This window comes from Poecile atricapillus, chromosome Z (genome assembly GCF_030490865.1).
Source record: "Poecile atricapillus isolate bPoeAtr1 chromosome Z, bPoeAtr1.hap1, whole genome shotgun sequence".
NCBI classification, from domain to species: Eukaryota; Metazoa; Chordata; class Aves; order Passeriformes; family Paridae; genus Poecile; species Poecile atricapillus.
Genome location: NC_081289.1, coordinates 132,633,822 through 132,656,605, shown reverse-complemented (window position 1 = coordinate 132,656,605; position 22,784 = coordinate 132,633,822). Strand labels below are relative to the sequence as shown.

The following is a 22,784-nucleotide window of genomic DNA, read 5'->3' as shown; positions in this document are numbered from 1 at the left end:
ATGGCTAATTATATCCAATTTAAAGAGACTAAAGGTTTTCATGCAAATACTACCTGTGATTTTAACATATGAAGTTCAGGTTTTTTTCCTGAAATGCTACATAAATGCAGGACATTTATTATGGGTAACTGCAACCTACAATTAAAACCTCTAGAACTCAAGTTGTCATGATCAGTTTTCAACGCTCAACTGAAAAGTCAGATATCTTAATTCAACTACACTAAATAGCAAAGTTTTCTATAAGGGTCACATGGGAAAAACTAGAAACCTGTGTATGTAATTTTCACTTCATACTGAATACTATATTCTATATCCTAAGTTAAGGTGATAACCAGCTGTATCAAAGTATTAACATATATGTTAAAAACTTGTAAATTTCAGATTCTGGAATAGCATGAAACAGCCCTCAGGCTCTGCTCGTATCTATAGGGACATGTTCCTAAGGAAAAGGATTCTTGGCCTGCAGTAGCAGTGGGGAGCTGCTGTGCTGCTACCACACTAAGATAACATGCACAGATGAGGAGCTTCCTCACAGTTTCTCCACAAAGCAACATTTTGGTTTAGCCCATGGAATGCCACGCCGTGTCTCAGCATTGTCTCCTGCCATTGATATGGTCTCAATCGTTATATTCATTGTCCACAGAATTTTCACCCTCAGTTCATTACAGAGCACCTACACGCATTTCCAACTGGCTGGATTTGCATGCATTTAATAACACTTTTTGATAAAAGTAGTACATTGTAACGCATCAAAGCATTCTTTATTATTCTCTGTCAAATAAGGGGAAGAAACACAGCAGTTTTAATACATTACTGTTAGGAGATGCTGATAGTTCTGAGTCACAACTGTAGAGGGTGACCAACAAAAGTCATACTGAGATCACTGAACTAGTATGTGTATGTTAACTTACAGTGCATCAGATATTTGTATAACCAGAGAAAAAAACAAGGAGGTCCATCTAGCTTAAATGTTATAGGCAGCCTATTTTGCATTCATGGTAAAATGTTACAAACTACCCAAAGGGCATGTTATTTCTTGTACCTGTGTTATGCTATTGGAGAGCAGGCAATCAGAATTCACTCCAGCTTCAAAATAATATATGTTAACTGTCCATAATAATTTTAATCCCCATGCAATTTGCATTCTGTGGCTAGCTTTTTCAGCGCCTTAGTTAATTTCACTTGATTATAATTGGAAGCATCTGACTAAGATTTAGGCATGCTTATTGCTGTAAAAGAAATAAGCCCATCTTCAAAATTACTGTGCAAGTATTTTAATAAGATTTGCACACATCTCAAAAAACTCTATTGTGTGACTCCCTGGTCTTGTAGTTACATCAGCTGTGGAAGAGTCAAGCGAAGAGTTCACTGATGAGGTAAGGGATGTATCTGCAGATTTTCCTTGAGCATCAGCATCTGAATCTTTTTGACAAGATCTATAGTTGCTCACAGAACCTGATCTCTGTGGAGTTGCAGTCCCAGACTTTGCTTCAGTAATTTCATCTAGGAACAAGGGAAGAGAAGAGGAAAATTTGGTATCAGTATCAAATCAGTTCTAGGAAGAGCAAAAATCTTCCCATTCTCACACTTTTGAATCTTGTCTTTTAAATCTTGATTAATAAATAAACAGCTTTTGCAAACTGTATTTCATACAAAATAAAAGCTTGTATACTTAGTAGCACAACAGCAAATGTTCTTATGCTAATTCTTTCTGTACTCTGATCTGTGCTCCAGAACTATTTACATCTAGTTCAGATCAATACTAATTGTATTTTTCATTAACTGATTTCAGCAGCTAATTGTTCAATTTAGGTTACTCAAAACAAAAACAGGTCAGCATTATAAGGTTAAGTACAATAGTAGCTTGTAGGTTTTTTGCTATCATCTACTTTGTTTTTATTCTATTTTTGTTCTCTTTTGGGTATTTATATATTTGTTATTATTTGTATTTTATGATAAGTCATTAGCACATTATACTTGTTAGCATTTGCATTCATTTATTCTTCTCTTCTGAAAGTTTGCCACCATAGAATGTTGTATGTTTGGGCTGCAACAACTTATGTTTACCTTCAGTATGAGGAGAAAATAGTTTCATCTTAATAGTATTGTTCTGCTGAAGCACCTCTATTCTTATTTTAACTAGTGAACATTAACTTGGCTCTAAGTTGGCTCCTTAAATTATTTCAGTATAAATGAGTGAAAAGGCAATCTCTCCTGTTTATACAAAGCTACTTTAATTTACGGATTGTTAAGAGGAACAGAGAACAGTTAACCATGGTGGAGAGAAGGAATGTCAAATTAGTTTAACTACTGGAAGATACACAACAAATCTGTGTCCTTGGGTTGTATTTCATCAAAAGTAGAAACCAGGATTGTAGCAGGCTGCCCTCCCCCAACTGCACAGCTTTAAGCAAAATAAATTGCTTTTTTCCATGCAATGTCTTCCTACATGTGTCATCTACACCACTTGCTGTAGGTGATGTTCCTTTAGTCTGCTATGCCCATAAACAAACATTGTGTTCAGTCTCTATTAGCTCCTCTGTTCACTTAATCTAACCAGGCTTTGTATGTTGTATTACTGTCACTCCAAAAAATATATTTTCCTACAGGTTAAACTAAATGCTTTCAAGATTTTAGTTCCTGTCAGCATAAAATTCCTACCTCAAATTTTAGCTACTAGTAGAACAAATGGGTTAACTTCACATTGCAGCTGATACCTGAGTGCAAAGGGGAAGAAAATTGGAAGGGCAAAAGTGAGAAAACTCATGGGTAGAAATTAACAGTGTTAAGTAAGGTGGGGGGTGATGATGGAGTGATGAGAAGGCAACCTAGTTCTCTCCAGAGCAGACTGATGCCCAACTGGTCTCAAGGTTACCTTCCTCAAAACCCCCTTCTTTGCTAGGCATACTATAATACAGCACTGAACATCCCTTTGTTCAACCTGGCCCAGCTCTGCTGTTGCTCTACTCCCAACATGGCAGTGTGGAAAAAGAAAGGCCAGATACTATGCCAGTGCTGCTCAGCAACACTCATGTGTTATCAATACTGCTTTAGTTACAGATCCAAAACAGCACCATGTAGCCTGCTAGGAAGAAAATTAACTCCATCTCAGTCAGACCCAGTACAGCGAAGTACAGTCCAAGTCAAATTTAAATGCCTAGATGTCATGCTTTATCTTCACTAGAAAACACTGTTCACATGCTTACTTCAGATCTAAATTAATATTTAAATTTGGGCTGAAGCTCCAAAGGCAGCTTAAGTCGGTCCCAATCTCACCTCCAACAGTCCTGTCCCCTTCTGCATGACTGGTACTAGTTTTGATGCAGACACAAAATGGAGCTCCTCAGGAGCTAATACAGCAAAATGCAATTATTTAAGGAATGCAGCAGCTAAGCACATATCACAGGAACACTAGTCCAGGAAGGAATAAGGAAACACTAATACAGGTTGGATTGGTTTTAAATATAAAAGGGCAACAGTTACTTCACCTCTAAATAAATAAATAAAGACATATTTGCAAGTAGAATCATTTACCATAAAACTCAAATAACTTAAGTACTCATCACATACCATCAATACTACGGAAGTCCAGTAAGTATGTTCTGCTGTCCACCTGATACAATTGGAGACTCATTTTGGAATATGCACTTGTTACTGGATTCTTCCTCCGAACACGCAGATAATATGGATTTACAACCTATTGTGAAAGAGATTTGAATCAGTTAACCAGAACTGCTTGAAAATCACTGCATATTATTTTTGTCCTTTCAACTCACTATTATTTATCAAGAGATTTCAGATTTCATTACCTGTTGGATTTGTGGATTGTTCAGGCTCTTTTTAGCCAAGAGAAACATATTTGTACAGCCCCAAGAGAAAACTTTAGCACAATTTTTTTCCCGTCAGCATGTACAGTCTACCCCCAAAACCCTTCTGGCACAGCAAACACAGACAGCACAGGCACATGAGACTAATGCCAGAACATGAAAACAGTTTCAGACATATGGGCTATGTAACTACACTGCTCGAGCCAAAATGCATTGTTGTTTGCTGTAAAGGTCCCCTATTTTGTTACCTTCCATTCATAATCCAGTTGTTTAATTGCTCGACAAACTTCAGCCATGATATCATTTGGTCGACTCTGACTCCGTATTCCCAAGTGCCATTTAGCCCGTCTTACACCCTGGTGTTTTGACTTCTGTGGATTCAGCTCATCAAGGGTATGGCGAGGACGTGGTGCCTCTGCTACTAAAAATGGCACTCTTTCAGGGTGAGGGCGAGACAGGTGGTGATCATCCAGAAAAGAATCCGGAGGACTTGTCGCCAAGTAGAAGTCTTTGGCCTCATTCATTATTCTTCTGTTATCTATAATAAGGTGATAAGCAACAGCTAGAGGGTCCTGATGATTTCGGCTGTACAGACAACTTAGCACTTCCTCTTCAGTGCATTCGAATTTCTCACACACTTCTTTTAGGGCTTCATCATCAATCATGGTAGAGCTATATGATGGATCTTCAGGAAACAAGTATTTTGGAAGATCCTGCTTAAACCATTCATGTTCCCTAGATATAAAAAATAAAAAAATTCTGAGTATACATAAATAAAAAAAACATTTTTAATGGGAAATTCCTTTAAAATATAAAATTAATTTCAGTCTGTGCTGGAAGAGAGAATAATGGTTGCCAGTCCAAGACCCCTTGTAGCACAGACAATAAAACAGTACATAAAATAATCACCGCCTGCACAAGATTTTACTACACATTTTGCAGGAAATTGAAAAAAATATTTTTGTTATCTCACAAATTGCTTAGGGATAGGAATCATCTCATTTATTCAGTCTCCTCCTCCACCTCTTCCTGTGATTGTTCTGCTGCAGAGAGGGATGATCCTTCTGATTCCCTCTCCTGTTCCCTCCTAGAAGCTTTTTCATTCATGACCAAACGAGGTTATTTCTGCTTTGGTTGTTTAGCTATAGGAGAAAGTGATATAGTTGAAAACTAGGTTTCTGGCTTAGCCAAAGTGTCTGTTGTATGTTTTCAGACACAGAAATACCCTGTGTTCTGTTCAGACACAGAAATACCTGTTCTTGAGGGTGCTGATTAGTATTGAGCATTGTTCAATAGGAGCAGGCCAGGTCCCAGCACAGTGTTATAAGCCAGACCTCCTTGCAACAGCATCTTTCTTTCAGATATTCTATCACTTCATGATGAAATGCCACTTCTATCATGTCCTACCTGCACATTTTCTCCCACACGCCTTACCACCCATAACCACACAGATGCGAGGCCTGGGAGATGCTCCAAAATAGCTTGTTAATCTTCCAGAAAGGCCAAACTATGCTCCTAAGATAATACCAGTAGAAATATTTTGACTGCCTAAGGATGTTCAAGATACTGAAGTTATGGCAACGAGGGAGAAAACATCACAGAAGAATGTAGTGAAGGTGCCATTCTGTATTTCCTCCACAGAAAAAAAAATCTTGGACAAAGATGTATAATTATTAATTGTCTCCCTGAGATGGTACCCAAAAGAAAGCAACAGCTTCAGTACAGAGCCCAAATAGCAGATTAAGCTCAAGGCCAATGTTCTAATACAAAAGGAAAAAAAAGTCACTAAGCACTACAAAGCACAGCAAATTTCAAAAAAACAACCCAAATCTTCAAATCTTCAACACGTGAAACAAAAAATGGAACATGGAAGAGATCAGATAAATCAATATTGAGAACAGAAAAATCATCATTCTGACCGACAAGCATTATACAGATAGAATTTATAATTACTTTGTCTAATATGCTGTGTTCAAACCTGTTATTATCTTAACACCTTCAAGCCCCACACTGGGTGTCAAACAGGATTGCTATGGTTTAACTCCAAGCAGAAACCGAGCACCACACAGCCACTTGCTTGGTCCTCTCCAGTAGGATGAGGGGCAGAATCAGAAAAGTAGAAGTGCAAAACACTTACAGGTTGAGATAAAAGCAGTTTAATAATTAGAAATTTCTTTTTAAAAATTCTAAGGGAAAAAAAAATCAAAAAACACAAGGGAGGTGCCAAGGAAACCTAAGAAAGACAAGTAATGCAGATAAAAACAATTGCTCGTCAAGAAATGTCTGATGACCAGCAGACCTGCCCCATCAGCCTTCCTCTTATTTTTACTGCAGAGTATGACCCCAGATGGTATGGAATATGCCTGTGGTCAGTTGGGGTCGGCTGCTCCAGCACTGTCCCCTCACAATTCCTTGTGCACCACCAGCCTGCTCTGTTGGGACAGTGTAACAAGCAGAAAAGACATAGGCTCTGTGAAAGCCCTGCTCAGCACTAACTACAATACACACCTTTTACCAAGACAATTTTCAGTACACATTCAAAACACAGTTACTGTGAAAAAATTCAACTCTATTCCAGCCCAAACCAGCACAGTGCACTAAGCTCTACTCAGTGTGATCCTGAGAATGCTGTACCTCACCATAAATGTGCTAGGCAAAATATAGTTTAATCAGAAAAACAGTTATTTTGGAAGCAGAAAAATGTTTTCTCATACCACAACAAAGGCTCAGCCATAGCTGGGATGACTGAACCCAGAGGAATATTTTTACTGTTCATGGCACCAGGCCTTTCCCCTTGCATGCACATAAATACAACCCCTGGAAGAATCAAGGTATTCAGTTAAACTCAGTTGGTCCTTTAAACTGTGAAGTCACATGTCATATGGATAATAGGACAGAGCTGTTTCAGGTTCAAATTCCATCCATGTTCTATGACCAAAATTTTTCAGCATCTGTTCCACACCACCTCTTTTCCACACACTATTTAACATAACTGAGGTAACTTAAGTTCCCAGCCGCTAAAGTTTTACAACCCTTAGTTCTCATCTCTGCAATGAAGTACTTCCCATCGTAATAAAGTAGTAAGGGATAAGTATGCCATATTTTTTGTTCCACTGAGAAAATGAACATTACTGATTTCCTAGCCTCCAACCCTAAAAGAAGCAGCATTTTCACTATGGTAGTATAGCAACATTCTTTTGTTAGAGTTTTTGCAAAGAAAATTAAGCTGCTCCATAAAGTACGTTTCTCTCAGCTACCTAATTTTTGTCAGCACAATCAACTTCTCAAGAAATATCTCTTGGATTCTGGAGCCCATGATGCCTCTCTCTACCTACAAACTTTAACTTATCAGTACTTGGTGAAGAAATTACCATTCATACATAAATTCATGCCAGTTCTTTGAAGCTAGGAATTGTTGCCTTACACGCGGAAATTTCACAGTCTTAACAAATGACTTTTCAGAGCCTGAGGAAATGCAAATAAAAGCAATAGTTATCAGATTAAAGAGCTTATTCAGACATTTACAGTAGAGAGAACTGGTTCCTAACAGCAAAGAATTTTATCTTCACCAGAGAAGTTAAGTTTTGCAAACCATTATGCACGTAAACAGCTTTGCTATGGCAGTCTTAAACCTAAAGTGACTCACAATTTCCATATATAATATAAATAATTTGTTTTCCTATGATCTCCAATAGATACTTCATTGTTCACTGGAGATCAGCACTATCAGAGCTAAAACCAAGCCATCAGAAGCTGAATTTTTCATCTCAGCCTAAGAAACATGGAAAAGCTGTATGAATAACTTCTTTGTTCTGCATATTTGCACTACTGTAATTTCAGAATCCTGTGATCAGACATCAGCAAGTGTTTTACCTAATGTCTCTGATTGTTGCTCTCTTCATTGGATCCACTTGCAGCATGTGCTTCAAAAGACTAATTACAGATGGATTCAGGTACTGAGGGGTATAAAAGATACCATCACATATCTTCTTAAAAAGGGTTGGCACATGATCATCATCAAATGGAAGCGTTCCACATAACAAAGCATAGAGAATAACCCCACTGCTCCAAATATCTACTTCTGGACCTGCATATAACCTGTGAAAAAAATAACTATTAATGATTTGTGTTTAATGCAATTCAATATGTTTTCTCTCATTTTTCCATGTATCACAGTAATTAAAAGCACATGAACTTGGGACAACTGATTTTGCAAGCACTATACCATTTCAGTTCTATGCCATGCCTCCCTTGAACTTCTTCCCTTTCTAATATATTACAGGCATAAGTGCAGTTTTTCCTCTCTAATGTGTAACAATAATCCACAGTGCAATTTCACACAATGGCAAACTGAAAGAAATGTGCATCTACTACTAAGAAAGCCTGTTTTATATATTGTTATCAATGTTTTAGAGAAATCTATGCAAGGTCAGCTGTCCCCTAAATTGTGGCTGAAAAGTTTCAGACAAGTACATATAGCTGAACATGTCACATATTCTGTGCCACTGCCAGTGTAAAACAGACATACATGGCCTCCAATCAGCAAGAGGCAATATTAGGGTAGGTAGCTGAAAGCAGATTTGACAATCATAGTTTACAAAAAGGGAAGTTACCTCCAGACTGAGTATCTACTCTGCAGCAGTATTTCACTGCTACTTAACTTCACAGCAGACTCTGCCTGTAACTCTGCACCTCAGCTTCCAAGATCTGAGCTGTACATGAGATTTTTAAAGCAGTTCAGGCAGAGTGTACACAATGGATTTGGGGCATTAGACATCACCTCTATCTTACAGGAACCATTCAAACCTAGTTCACAGCAAGTTTTGAACATTTAAAAATTTACAATCAATACAACCAACAGCCCTCAGTTTCTCAGCATCAAGCTTGTCAACTGAACTAGTTTTGTACCCTTTAGAATCAAGCAGCAACATGACTGAAGTACATGCATACATGTATCCAATATAAAAGAAACTACCTTCCAGAAATTACTTCTGGTGCAGCATAGTTAGGGGAACCACAGCTTGTTCTTAAAAATTCTCCATCTGACATCATATTTGATAGACCTGAAAGTGTATAAGAGTAACTACTAAAAATTGAGGGAGCAAAATTATATCACATTGCATATACCACCTAGAACAAACCACTAGTGATCCAAATTAGAAAATTAGCAAATTTACTCCACTTAAGAAATAATGTTGTTTTGAATTATGGAATTTTTATATGAGCATGCCATATAATCCTCCATATATTTTACCGGAAATCTGAGTAACATCAACCCATTACAGCCCACAGCCTAGAGATACTTGAGAATATATTCATTCTTAGACTAGAACAGTTAAATTTGAATGACACAGGCATGATAGAGAACAAAGGGAAATGAAGCAGTATAGCAAGATAGGATTTTGGTCATTAACAAAAAAGTACTAAAAACCTCATTTGCTTTTAAAATGCCAAAGTGGGAAATGCTACCACAGAATTCCCTAAAATTCTGTTAGAGGTTACACAGAAGAAGGGAACTGAAGAGTAAACATGACTTTACCACAATTTACATCCCCACACTATGCACCTGGTTCCTGCACCACTGCAGTTTAGTAACTACTAAACTTTCAGATACTCCGTAAGCTACAGAGGTGTGCTTTAGAACTAGCACCAGCACTCCATATAGTCTTACAGCTGTAGAAAATTTCTTCTAGGTTCCTCTGTAAGGCTGAATGATCAAGGCTACCATAAGACAAAGAACTCAGTCTCCAAGAAGGAATTATGCCCTTTTATGTGTCAGAGAGGAAAGAGTACAGCTTGGCTAGCTTTCATATTCTAACATACAAAAGCTTTTATTAAACTCTTGTTTAATACACCACTCATGATTAACTGAGTGCTACAGTTTTGCTGATGCTAAGTTACAGGAAGATATTTTTGTAAGTTGCTGCACTTCATTTCTTCACCATGTGAGCCATGTAACCCAAATAATTTTCTTCACATGAAAAACCAACAGGATTCCCAGGTCCCACACAGTTGAACACCATACTTTTAAAACATACTTAGAATACTCAGCATTACCTAACACCTTTCACTGGAGACTTACGTAAGCAGGTATTATCCACTATGTCTACAAAAGATGTGTCATGACACAGCAGTATGGATACCTTACTATGCTTATGGGGTGAGGTTTCCTGACTCAGGTGGTTCCAAGAACTAGCTTCAAGGCTTCTCTGCAGCTGTGTCACGAACTGCTGGCATAAATAAATCAGGAGGACTACTGTATTTTTCTATAGCACTGTATCTTCTTAAAGATGAATTGCCCCTGCACTGCTCTTCCAACAGAACTAAGCATCTACATTTTATGGATGATGAAACAGATAAGGAGTGAGTTTTGAAGAGGAAAGGTCAGAAACTAAGTCTACTTTGCATTTTAGAGAAAATATTAAGTGAAACAAAATTAATCAGTTCACAATTTCAGCCAGTCACAGAAAATACCTCAAAAAAAAGCAAGAAAGCTTGAGAGGAAAACAAGTTTAATAAATGTGCAAGAACATTATTTTGCTTTACATCTATTTTCTTCATGTTCTTCTGTTGTATCCCACCACCAGGATACTAAAGTATACACACTTTATTTAATATTTACTATTGTTACTAACAGGATATAACACCAGAAATGCAATCAGATAGAAAAATAAAGCAATACTTACCAAAGTCAGCTATCTTGGCATTCATGTGTGCATCAAGAAGCACGTTTTCAGGCTTCAGATCTCTATGTACTACCATGTGCCTGTGACAGTAATCCACCCCAGAAAGGATTTGCTGAAACAGACGTCTGCTTTCCTTCTCATCAAGCTAAAACAGACAAAGATTTTAAATAATTAAGAGACACTGGAAGTTAACTTGTTTTTCATTTTCACTAGCCAGAGGAAACTTTCCCATGACCTAAACTTATCAATTATACTTATCATTTGATATTTTACACAGCAGATTATCAGAACATGTAGTAAGAAGCTTTATATCTTGCATCATTTTAATTATACCACAGCTCTTAAGTGACTAAAACAAAACATACCCACTTACTCAAAAAGTCACTGAAAGTTCTTAATCAGACTTTTGAAATTGGGTTTGGCAGATGTTACATACTCACTAACTAGAAACATTAGCACAAACATTTAACTTTGTTTAACTGGACTTATCAACAAACTTTGATGTTTAAGCACAGGGCAAGACTTAAGCTGGCAAAAGCTGCTGAAATGCAGAACAGAAATTATAAATTTCAGATGCTATTTATGCTATCAGCAGCTAGTCCCAAACAGTAGACTTGGGTGGGCATTTCCTACAAAGGTCTGTAATCCACATTAGTTTGTCCCAGCAAGTGAAGTATCCTATATATCCAAATAGTCTGTAAAGAGTGACTTCAGATCTTTCATACAAGCTATTCTAATAGTAGAAGACAGTAATAGGGTCACAATGGTAACTTTCAAATAATGGGATATACCAAAGAAACAGTTTTCAGCTACTCCAGCTGGGTACATACTCATCTAGTTTATTCCCAGCCAGTGTAAATTAACAGATTAGTAGAAATGAAGAATGCTATGACGAAGTTACACAAAGATTTGAAATGTGCTAACACATAAATATTTGTACTTTCAGAAGAAAAACACAGTCATAAAATATATTTTAACTGATAGCAGCAAAATTAAAACCAAATACAAGAAAACACACACAAATTTAACTAGATGTAACCCCTTGCTTTCAGCCCTTGATAATGTGGTTAGCTTAATTAACACTACTTTGTGAGGCAAGCAGACATTCTGTGACCACACAAGATGTGTTCATGCCCTCTGCCTCATTATCAGGCCCTGGAGGTCCCGTGAAGCAAATAGACAAACCAGTTTTCCTCTTGCCATCCCCAGCAGCCGCAAGATTCCTGGGTACCAGGCCAATTATCTGCTTCCTTACCAGCCTTTAATCCCCAGGCACAGAGCCATGGATGACTCTGTCACGGCATATGGAACTGCACCAGCAGCCAGAGCAGTGCTTTGGCTGATCTTTAACATCAAACAGCTACAACTCCTAAATGGGAATGAAACCGTGACTTCTCAGTGGCCACACATGCGTCCATCATCCTCAGCTTCCACTGAGGACTGAGTGACTTGTGTTTGCCCCTATGACTTTCAAAGCTAGACTGTGGTTGCTATATGGATACTGCAAAATACGTATTAAGATTCGACCAGATCTACAGAGGGTCTGTAGATCCAGGTGAATAGATATCCCAAATTAGGTTGTGTAAAAATTGTGTACTACACTACCTATAAACTATAGTATATTCATCCTGCTCACATGATGTCACAGAAATCCTGAGACATGCTAATCATAAATCCTGTGCTACACTAATCAGAGCATTCTTTTGAGAAAACAAAACTTTTAATTGTATCATTCTGACAAAGATACCTAGAAAGATACCCCCAAGTCTGTCCCATCATGGTAGAGTGACAAAGGAACGTTGCAAATGCAGTAACAGAATGCAAGTCACTGATTTGCAGAGCTGGACTCCTTCTTACCCTTCCATTTTTACAGATATAATCAAACAGTTCTCCTCCTGAAACATATTCCATCACCATGAAAATGTCAGTGGGTGTACTGATGACCTGGTACCTGACAAGAGAAGGTTTCTATTAGTCTACACACTCAGTTAAACACTAATTACATTTAGTTAAAACCAAAGTAATACAAATAATCAGATGAAAAATATACTTTTAAAATAGTTATCAGTCAATCTACATCTACTGGAATGACAATATTTTTCAGAAGATTGCTTCTTTCACCATGTCATGCCACCATTGCAAAGACTAGCAGGAAATTTCTAATCCCTATCAGGAATATCAGTCCTTGTTCTTTCAGAGGTACAAGTGATTTCTGTAAGACTGTTTACAGTGCTGCCTCATCAACAGCTTGATGCAGTGACAAGGGACTTCAAAAGCACTTTGCTAGTGTTACAAAAATACACACCTTTCAACGTTAATGTGCAAAAAAATTCACTTGCCATAAACGAAAAAGTGTACTTCCGGACTAGGAAAAAGTTCTTCTTAATAATGATGAATGTTAGTATTTAAGAGTACTGATCTCTGGTTATTAAATTTTTATCATTCTACTTCAATTAAATTTTAAAAACCTACCTTTGAAGCTTTGAAATAACAAGTTTAAGGACAAAATCACAATTTAAGAGATTTTGATTTTTTCTACATATCCTTACCTAAAAATTGTTTCATTTGTTCCCTTTACATCATTCCACATGCAAAAGAAAGAATTCTCCCTGTGATTCCCTGAGAAAGAACCTGTCATCTGAAATCTGCTAAACTGTCTTCAGTTTAGCAACAGCACAAGCACACATTCCTCTTTCATCCTGGTATGTCACTTGGTGCACTGACACTTCCTACTCTGTTCTGGCTATAGGTGTGCCCTTTGGACTCATTCATAGATTAACTGAGAGCAATAGCAATTTTGCTGACAAATCAGCTCAACAGCCTTCTGAAAACTAGCCCACTGAAGAAGTGGGAGGGTTGACCTTACAATTAATTGTAATTTAACTTCAGTGTAACAGCTGTTGCTGAATTAAAGGGAGTGCATCTGCCAGTGGCAATGGTGTCTTTAGACAAGAGTCTACCAATTAAAAAAAACACCCACATCATGACTAAGACAGTGGAAGTCACCCACACCCTAGAAATACAGATTATCTTAACAGGAAATCAGAGTCAAAAGAAAATCAACATTAGTTATAATTTATTACCACGGACAAGACGTGAGGGGTCTACTCTGGGACATAGTTGTACTCTGAAATCTACTGGTGAACTATTGATCAAGTAAGAGATGTAATCAGGCACATTTTTAATACCATATTTAGACAAAGGGTAGAAATCGACACTGAAGATTTCTGAAATAGCAATCACATTTATCAAAGTGCACATCCTTAATTCAGAAAAATCTTGCAGAGCACCACCTACACTGAAAAAACATGTATCACTGACCAGCACATCACTAAAAACATTAGGAGAAGATACAATAAACTTGCTACAGAAATGACCTTTACACTCTTGTTCTTAGTAACTCATTTTCCAAGCAAGAAAAAAAAAAATCAAATATGAACAGAAAAAGAAAAGTGAAGTAACCACTAAACTCAAATGACTGCTACCATTTCCATTACCAAGGTGATGTCATGACATTACCTTTTTCATACACCTGTCCAAAGAATGTCTAAACAAAGATCTAATGGAAACTCTCCAGCCTGCAGTAAAGATCAACTTTGTGAAAACACATTACAGAGGGCACAGTTGAATGCTTGGAAGCTGGTTACTTTTCTGACAAGATACCGTTTGTAGCATTGCCCTTTAAATGTGTTTCAGATCAGTGAGAGCAAAAAGAGATTACTGCCTAAATAAGTTTGATTACAGTAAGCAAAACTTACAGCTTAATTATATGAGGATGCCTGAAGAGTTTGAGGTTCTGAATCTCCCTTCGGATTTTGCCTACAACATCAAGGCTGCGAATCTTCTGTCGATTCAGGATCTTCACAGCAACTTTATGCCCAGTTAACTCATGTTTTCCAACTGCAAGAAACAAGGAAGTATTTAGTCAAGGTTTTTAATTGCTCAGTTAAGACATTATTTCTCCTTTTTGAATGTAGCCAAATTAAGACACTAGCATTCCACATATCCCCATTATCTCTGGCGAGTTTGAAAACCAGATGGTATAGAATTTCTTCAGCCTGACTCCACTTTCTCACACAATTCTATCATTAGAAGATGCATGTATGACAGAAATTCCTTAAACCTAACCAGCAGAAGTGTTGCAGCATAACCTTTTCTGCAATATTGGTTAAAAAAAAAAAAACAAACAAGAAAGAAACAAAAAAAGCAAAGCATATTCCCAAACCCAGACATCCTTGATACTTAGAGAGAACATTTTCTCTTCCTGTGTAAGTCATTCCAAGCTTTTGGCTTACTTGGCAGCCCAGTCAAACATGTTTTCCTGTATTTCTTCTACTTCATCTGCAAGGATCACTCCTAAGGCTCCCTCAAGAAGCCTGCTTCAGCAATTGCTCTGAATTACCAGTGTAAGTACCTGATTAGTTTACTTATAAAAACATATGAAAATTCATAAAACTTTCTAAGTTTACTTATAAAAATGCTGACAGCTCCACAGTCTGTGCAGTTAACACCAGAGCTTTATTCTGTTTAAATAAGTGGCAAATGCAATGAGAAATGCACAAAAAATAGAACAGAAATAATGAAAAACAATGCAAGTGTGCAACCTAATGCATTCCTAGAAGTGGAAAAGAAATTAAGGACAGTTTCACTGTTCCTTAAACAGAGGAACTAAAAACTGTAAACTATTTCACAGTCAGCTACCTCTCAAAGTCCTTAACTTTGCAAGTGCTACTGGGAGTAGTCACAGCAAAGTCCATCAGAATAATTTTCTTAAACCCGAAACACAATCACAGAACACTGAGAAGCTAAGTATCTCTTTTAGTAGAAGGCTTCCCTGTCTGCATGGCTGCCACATGCAGTTATTATAATAATACCATTCATTTGCCATCCTGATTCCTACTTCCCAAAGATAAGCCAGATCCACCAGACACCCACATGGCTCATCCTTGTCCACATAAATAGACATTTGTAACATGACTGTGCTGAACACAACTCACTCATTTGGGTGCCTACCCTCACTTCAGGGTTTAGAGAATTTAAATAAGCCCTGGGCTTTAAGTTTTGTTTAAATACATCCATGGGAAACTGTGATTAAACGACAGCGATCCACAAAAATCCTTCTGTGTTCAACAGATAATCTGGATAGAATGAACAAACACCCATCAATCCGTAAATCTCATTCCAGCACAAAAGACCTTCCTGCTGCCTTCTGCCTCTATATCAAGCTAAAAAGCAATGCAAGTGAGAAGTTCTTCACAGAGAGACAGATGATAATGATAAGCAACTGCATGCTTATTCTTACAAGAAGACAGACACCTAAAAAATTAAGCAGTCTGAATTCGTGTAGGGAATGAAACAGTGGATTACCCTAGACCCACAACCATCACAACGCTGCACTCAGATATGTCTAGTACCTGAAAAAACAGTAGAATTCTGACTAGGATGAAAAGAAATCCCCCTCAGTTCAGAGGGGCCATTACCTAACAATGGCCACCACAAACAAAGTGCTGGGCAGGCGTATTTACACTACTGAGGAATGCAAGACAAAGCTGGAATACATAGCAAGTTCTAGAGAGACCACAAAGCAGTGACAGGTGAGTGCTTAGAAATAGATGAGAATTATTTGCTTTGAACCAGACCTACAATTAAAGCAATCACATTTCCTTTATTTTCTTCAAACGTGATCGAAGTTTTAAAGGAGCTAAACAGATTATATCACCTATGTTCAAACCCTCAGGAGTAAAGAATCATCAAAAGAATTGTAAGAATTAGAAAAACATCTATTCTAATTGTAAAGTTTTTACCCATCTATAATGCGAACTGATGTACACCAGGAGAGAATTTGAAAAAAAACCAAAAAAACTTAAATCAGTAAGTTAAAATGTAACATTTGTTTTTATTACTAAGAAACAACTTCTTAGAAACCAAGCAGAAGTCTTTTGGTCAAACACATGACTGTATCTTCTTTTGCTGTACAAAGTACATTTAAGAAGGTGTTTAATACAGTAAGTAACATATATATTTGACCCAAGTCTACAGCTTAGAATATAAATACACAGTTTTGATATGCAGTGGGTTATAAAGTCTCATTTTTAAGCTGCTTTGTTTCATTTCTGGTTTGTCAGTCCATCTTAGACTGCAATTCCATTAGCAGTCAGAAAAACATCAGAAAGTAATTCATTAGCTACAATCAATGTTGAATATGCAAGACACATAAGAAAAGAGCTTTTCAAAGCAAATTTTTCTTTCAAAGTAATTAAACAGTAACATTTGCAGTTGACTGAAACCAATTCTAGCTGTCACAGCCTTCAAGGCAGTGAGCCTCAAGCTGTAATTTTATTCACTAACTGGGAGAAAACAAGATTTTCTGTTTCTTCAGCTCCACCAGCTCTGAATAAATTACTGTAATGAAAACATACTGTGGTTTGGTGCTGGTGCTGAAAGATGCTGAAAAAGCTATTATGTTGCTTAAGACATTTTCAAATTCACTCTCTAATTTCTTCGGAAATGTTTGCTTTTATTTAATTAAATTTGAAATTATAACAAATCTAGCCTTTTAAGATACAAGTTTCCTGGATGAAGTTCAAGGTATCTGTTACCAGTAAAACAGTAGATACCAACTGGTAACAGACTGCTGACACTTTTTAATTCAACTTTAGGACAGAAGTGAAAGCATTAACCCAGATGATAACATCATGTAGGAACATAAGCATCCAGTGTCATCTTCCTGAAAGCTACTTTGCATTACCACTTGATGGAAGTTTTACATATAAAAGGAAACACACCCTAATCCTCAATTAGCTATCAGTCCTTCAAAATAACCTCAAAAAAAAAAAAAAAAATCAAAAAAATCCTTTAACAGACCTAATATATTCCTGGTTTTTTTTTTTCTGATAATATTAATGGCCTTCAGGCTTCACTGTGGCTTTGCATAGCATCAAGATTTTCATGACAGTGACAGTCTCAAACCAGAAGCAATGTATTTTTAACTGCAGAAGTGCAGGAGGAAGAGTCTCCTGTTCAACAGCTCTTCATTTGGAAAAAAACTGATTATGAGGCCATGCAGACCAAATACAACAGACTCATGACACACTTAATGATCAGTCATTAAGTTTTTAGACAAAAAAAAAAAAAATCTGAAGGCTATGTTGTATTTAATGAAAACAATTCGCAGCAGGCCAAAAAGCCAATCCAAAGTTCAGAGGAAAGCAGTCTTGAAGAGTATGAGCTAAACAAATGCTTTCACCAACACAGGAAAAAACTCAAAGAACAATAAATAGTTCATGCTGTGTAAAGCCATCTTTCTGCACATTATATACCATGTTGATCTGTATTGTTCATGTCCAGGTCTCTTATTCACTTGATCCAGACCACATAGTCTACACTGAACAGTGTTGATAGTCTAGATCTAGAGAGCTGGAACAATTATTGTATATTTAGAGCCTTATGTAATATCCCTCATATTCTCAGTATGGTCCACTGGAAGCCCAAGTACTCTTCCTTTTATGAAAGATAGCTTAAAAAAAAAAATCTGGAAATAAAAGTTTGCATCAGTTTCAGCAGAAAACACCAGCGGTACTTAAAAAACAATTGATGGAAATAGGGACAGATGTTTTACACTGAATCCTAGTGAAGTCTGAACATGAAAGTGTCTCATAAAATTGGTTTAGATTCAGTATTCTTCCACCTCAGCTTTTCACTTCAGTGGCATTTTAGCTTTGCCTTGAAGCTGGCTAAGAACAGCCATCTCTGCAACTGCCCATCTGAGGCAGTCAGGTAAACCAAGTCACTCAGAATTAATTCAGAGCAGCATAGCCAGGTGAAAATAATAAACTGGACAGAATCACACCAGTGACAGCTACCAGCAGTGTGACATCTGGCTGCGACAGCAGGAGACCTTCCACAATTACCAAATAAAGCACTGATTTTCAAGTTCAATTTTTTCAGGCTACCACCACTATTAGAATAAAACACACCTGAATATACAGAATATAGAATACACACCTGATCCTCTACATTAAGTGAGCTCAACGTAAATCCTAACTGAATCTTAAGAAGTGATATATTTTTCACTTTATGTCAATTGATGAAACCTTATCACCAGAGAAGGAAATTATGAAAACAGGAAAACAACTGCAGATGTGGAATTAAATGAAGAAAATGTGTGCTCAAGAAGAAAACCAGTGCATCATAAATAAAATATTCTTTATTAAGCACAGCTGAAGCAAGATAAAAGTAACACAGTACATCATAAGGAGACAAGAAAACAGTAGTGCACAGTGCTTTCCTAAATTTAGGATCATACTACAACCAATCCGTTCAATCTGTACCAATCGTTACCAATCTGTAACAATGCATCTGAACATCTTAGACCATAGTATGCACCAGCCAAACTGTCTGTAGAGTAACTTATCAAACCCTCTGCAATTTTTCAAGGTTGCCGAGGCATAAGCTATTCTAAAAATAAGAAAGAAGAGGCTAAAAACCAAGAAAACAGAACCACAAGAGCCAGACAACAGAGGGTGGTTGAACACTGGACTGTAACCAAACCTGTGCCCTGAGTGGTGTGCGCAGAGCTTGTGCACAGGACAGGGGCACCAATGAAAAGATGCATGTTTGCGTGAACAGTAGTTCTAGAATGCATAAGTAAGTGTGTAATGTAAACAATAAATAGTTCCTGTGAAATCGTATTGATTCGTTGATCAGAAGTCCTAAGCACTCTCACACCGATCTTAGTCATCTGTGGCGTGCTGGGTAAAAACACGCAAAACAAACACATCTTTGACCCCTCCCCTCAACCATACAGTCCCTCCATGAGGAAAGAGAACCTAATGCTTGTCTGGTGCATTATTTTTTTCCTTCTACTCAAGGAAGCACTAAGTTCCCACAGAAAAGAATGGTACGCCAGCTGTCAAACAGGGGTGCAGGGAGGGGGTACTGCTCCCAAATGGCTGGGGCTGTCCCTTTATAAGCTTCCCTTGAAAAAGAGACTCAAAGGGTTCTGCTCTCAAAATATTTTTTACTGCTTTCCTAGAGCAAAATACAATGGATTATCTACACTGGGAAAAAAAAAAAAAAACAAAAAACAAAACTTGGTTTTTTATGCACCTACTATCTTAACAACAAAAACCAAACAAAAAATACACCTTAAGAAGAATACAGCCTGAGCCTAGCTCTACTCACTTGAGAAAGGATGTTTCTGATTTCCTTGCCCCAATATTTGAAGTTCTCACAAACATGACAGGAACAGTGTTGATTAATGCACGGTCCTGCCATCTGTGGTGAATGGGACCAGGGGGAAGTTTTAACTTCTACCTTAGTTCTACTAGCCCTCAAATAAGCAGTATGGAATCCATAGCCTTACAATGGAACACTTTTAAAATCTGAGCTGAAAAAAGAACTTTTTTAACCACTGGTCAAGCAGATTAAATATTAAGTTTTTCAGTATCTGCACATCAGCTGTGTTACCAACTAATCCAACAATCCCAGACCCATCTTTTTACCCTTACTTCTCTGTAGAGAGAGAAATCTTGCCTTCTTTACAAGGGCATCAAGAGTTCGTACTTGAGCATCAAAATGCAATTAAAAGAAGCTCGGGGACTTAGATTCCCTACTTTCGTTACATGCCCGGTGTTGTTCTAAACAAACGCAGCATTTAGCTCCCAGCGGTTATTTCCGCAAGCACAGACGAGGAAGCTGTTCCTGCCTCAGCCGCTGCTTCCCGCCGCGGGACCGCAAGTCCCACCCCGGCTACTCAGCCCGGGCAACCCGCGCTCCGGGCGGCGCTCCCGGCGCCGGGGCCCCGCTGACGGGCCGCCGAGCGTCTCGTGGCCCCGCTCCTGCCGCTCACCCTTGACTTTCCCGAAGGTGCCGACACCCAGCGTGTCCCCCAGGATGTAGTGCCCGATCTTCACCCGCCCGTGCTCGTGCTTCTGTTTATCCGCCACCGCCGCCATCTTGAGGCAAGGGCCGAGCCTGCGCATAGCGCCCGCCCGCGCCGGGCCAGAGCGCTGGCGGGGAGGAGCAACCACAGAGCGCCCGCCCGCACCCGAACCCGGAAGCGAACGGCGCACTGACCGCCCTCCCGCCCTGCCTCGGGACGGACCATTGCGGCTCTCGGGGGCGGCCGGGCCGGCCCACGGGCGGCCGGGGGAGAACGGGGCCTGCTGGGCTGGGCGATGGCGGCGCGGACGGGGCTCATTGTCGGGAGTGTCAGCCTTGCAGCGAGGCCTCCCGCATAAAACAGACCTCCGGAGTTTGTATTTCCAATAATTTTGTAAATTAAATCCGTTTGTTCTCCTCCCTCCCTCTTCCCACATCCAGACCCTACTATGGGAATACGAAGAGAAGTAGGAGTCTCTTAACTCCAACTACCTTGACCACGTATCCTGTCCTCTGGCTTGTCTTGCCAGTCACTCATGCCACTTATTCACATTGCATTTAAGCCACTATTCCATTTAAGCCTTCCATTCCATGCATTTTGTATTTTCTATACACGAAAGACATACTTCTTTTATTGTTGACTATAACTGGATTAATTTATTTTTTTTTTAAATCACATTCCAACTTCATATTGAAAGAAACACATAAACCTGGAGAGTGACTATTGAATGGGTATTTTCAAACAGAGAGATCATCAATTGAAGAGAGAGGTTATGGGCAACTCCCATGCCTGCATTTCCTTTCCCTAGTGCTCCAGATTAAGTGAATGATTCAATCTAAAATGGTTTCTCTTGCCTGTCCTACATTCAGAGCCCCTGAATGTGTCTGCAAATAGATAAACACATCAGACAGCAAGAAATGGACAATTTTATTCTAGTAATGGTCCTAAATCCAATCCAGAGAGCCTTCAACATTGCTTATGTTATAGTCATTAATTTAACAGCTGGAAAACAGAAATTCTGGTCTATGCAAAAATTGTATATTTCAAGAAATTCCTCGATGGTAATGGCATAAAAAATCTCATAGGGAAGAAACCTTGAGGGGTGTTCCTACTCAAGGGAGAAATCTTCATACACTTCCTTTGGAAAGGGTAGGGATGTGTCAGAAGTGAGCCCATTAAAAAGTGGGACTGAGCTCCTATAGTATATAAACCACATGTACAACATAAAGTGATTGTCAGCCAGAGGTTTCTAGGTCACCTGTGTCAGCTCAGCAGCCTTTAGCTCAGCAGCTTTACTTATTATCAGCATTGTCATTTGTGGGTTCCTTTCTCAGGAACTTCACCACATCCTCAACAGTGCCAGTTTCTGGCAGGAAACATTGTTTATCACATCCTCAGGATGTTTAACTTAGAATAGCTGAGTCGGGCTGGTCTGAGCATTCTTCAACACCAAAAGCAGCATGACACCACTCCTCCATCCACCTCTGAAAACTTTTGCTAACAAGATACAGCAGATTTACCCCACTTAAGAGCATCCTGCTATAGTACATTAGTAACATTACACTACAATAGAATTGTACAAGCTTTTGTTACAATCCACTATGTAACAGTTGGCTTTTGCTATTATGTATCCGGTTTTGCAAATTATCACAAAATGTAACTGCTTTTGTAGATATAGTGCAAATTGTAATTGCTTTTGTGAACAGTATAACTAAAATTGAGCATGAAGCAAGGCTATCACAAGATGTAAGTGTGCTTGCAAAAGGTGTATACAAGACACAACTTCTCTTGCAAAATGTATAACCAAGATAGCACGGGTAGAGAACAAGATACTATAAAAGAATACCAAACCTAAACTGGCATCAGAAGACCCTTCCGTACTGGCAGGCCCTTGGATACTGTAGCTGTGAACCTATGCAATGCTGTGGCGACCTGAGGTGGGGTTGTGGCAAATTGGCTCCGAGAAATGTGCAAAGTCATTTGGGGAAGTAATGCAGCAGCAAAAGTATAAAAGACTGCTTGCTAAAGAATTGGGTATGCCTCTGGCTGTTGCCACACAGCCAATGCTGTTACTTTTGCTTTATTGTTCTGTCCCTTACTATCCCTTATAAAACTCTGAAAATTTTGAGGAGTGGGCTTCATTTCTCACATTTTGAAGCATAATTATAAAAAGTATTTGGCCTGATGTTATATCTTTGGCTCTAAAAATCTAGTATATCACAAGTAGGAAACACACACATAAATCAGAATATAACATAGTTCATGATCTGGGATCTTGGGGAAAAATATTTATTGCTGGGCCATCAAATTTCAAGGTGGGATTGGATAGCAATCTAACATCAGGAAAAGAAAAATTGGAAAGTTCTCAGTTCTTTTTTGATGCAAAAA

At 38.4% G+C, this 22,784-nt stretch overlaps 1 protein-coding gene across 1 annotated transcript; it reads right to left on the bottom strand.

Moving 5' to 3' along the window:
* Positions 1-696: 696 nt before the first annotated feature.
* On the bottom strand, positions 697-20,571 carry PRKAA1 (protein kinase AMP-activated catalytic subunit alpha 1). Its single transcript, XM_058826625.1, has 9 exons — positions 20,364-20,571; positions 14,272-14,413; positions 12,371-12,464; positions 10,514-10,658; positions 8,803-8,890; positions 7,701-7,925; positions 4,076-4,562; positions 3,571-3,697; positions 697-1,503 (listed from the first exon to the last, which is right to left on the bottom strand). The coding sequence occupies exons 1-9, from the start codon at positions 20,494-20,496 to the stop codon at positions 1,259-1,261; spliced, it is 1,686 nt and encodes a 561-aa protein (XP_058682608.1). The 5' UTR covers positions 20,497-20,571; the 3' UTR covers positions 697-1,258.
* Positions 20,572-22,784: the final 2,213 nt, after the last annotated feature.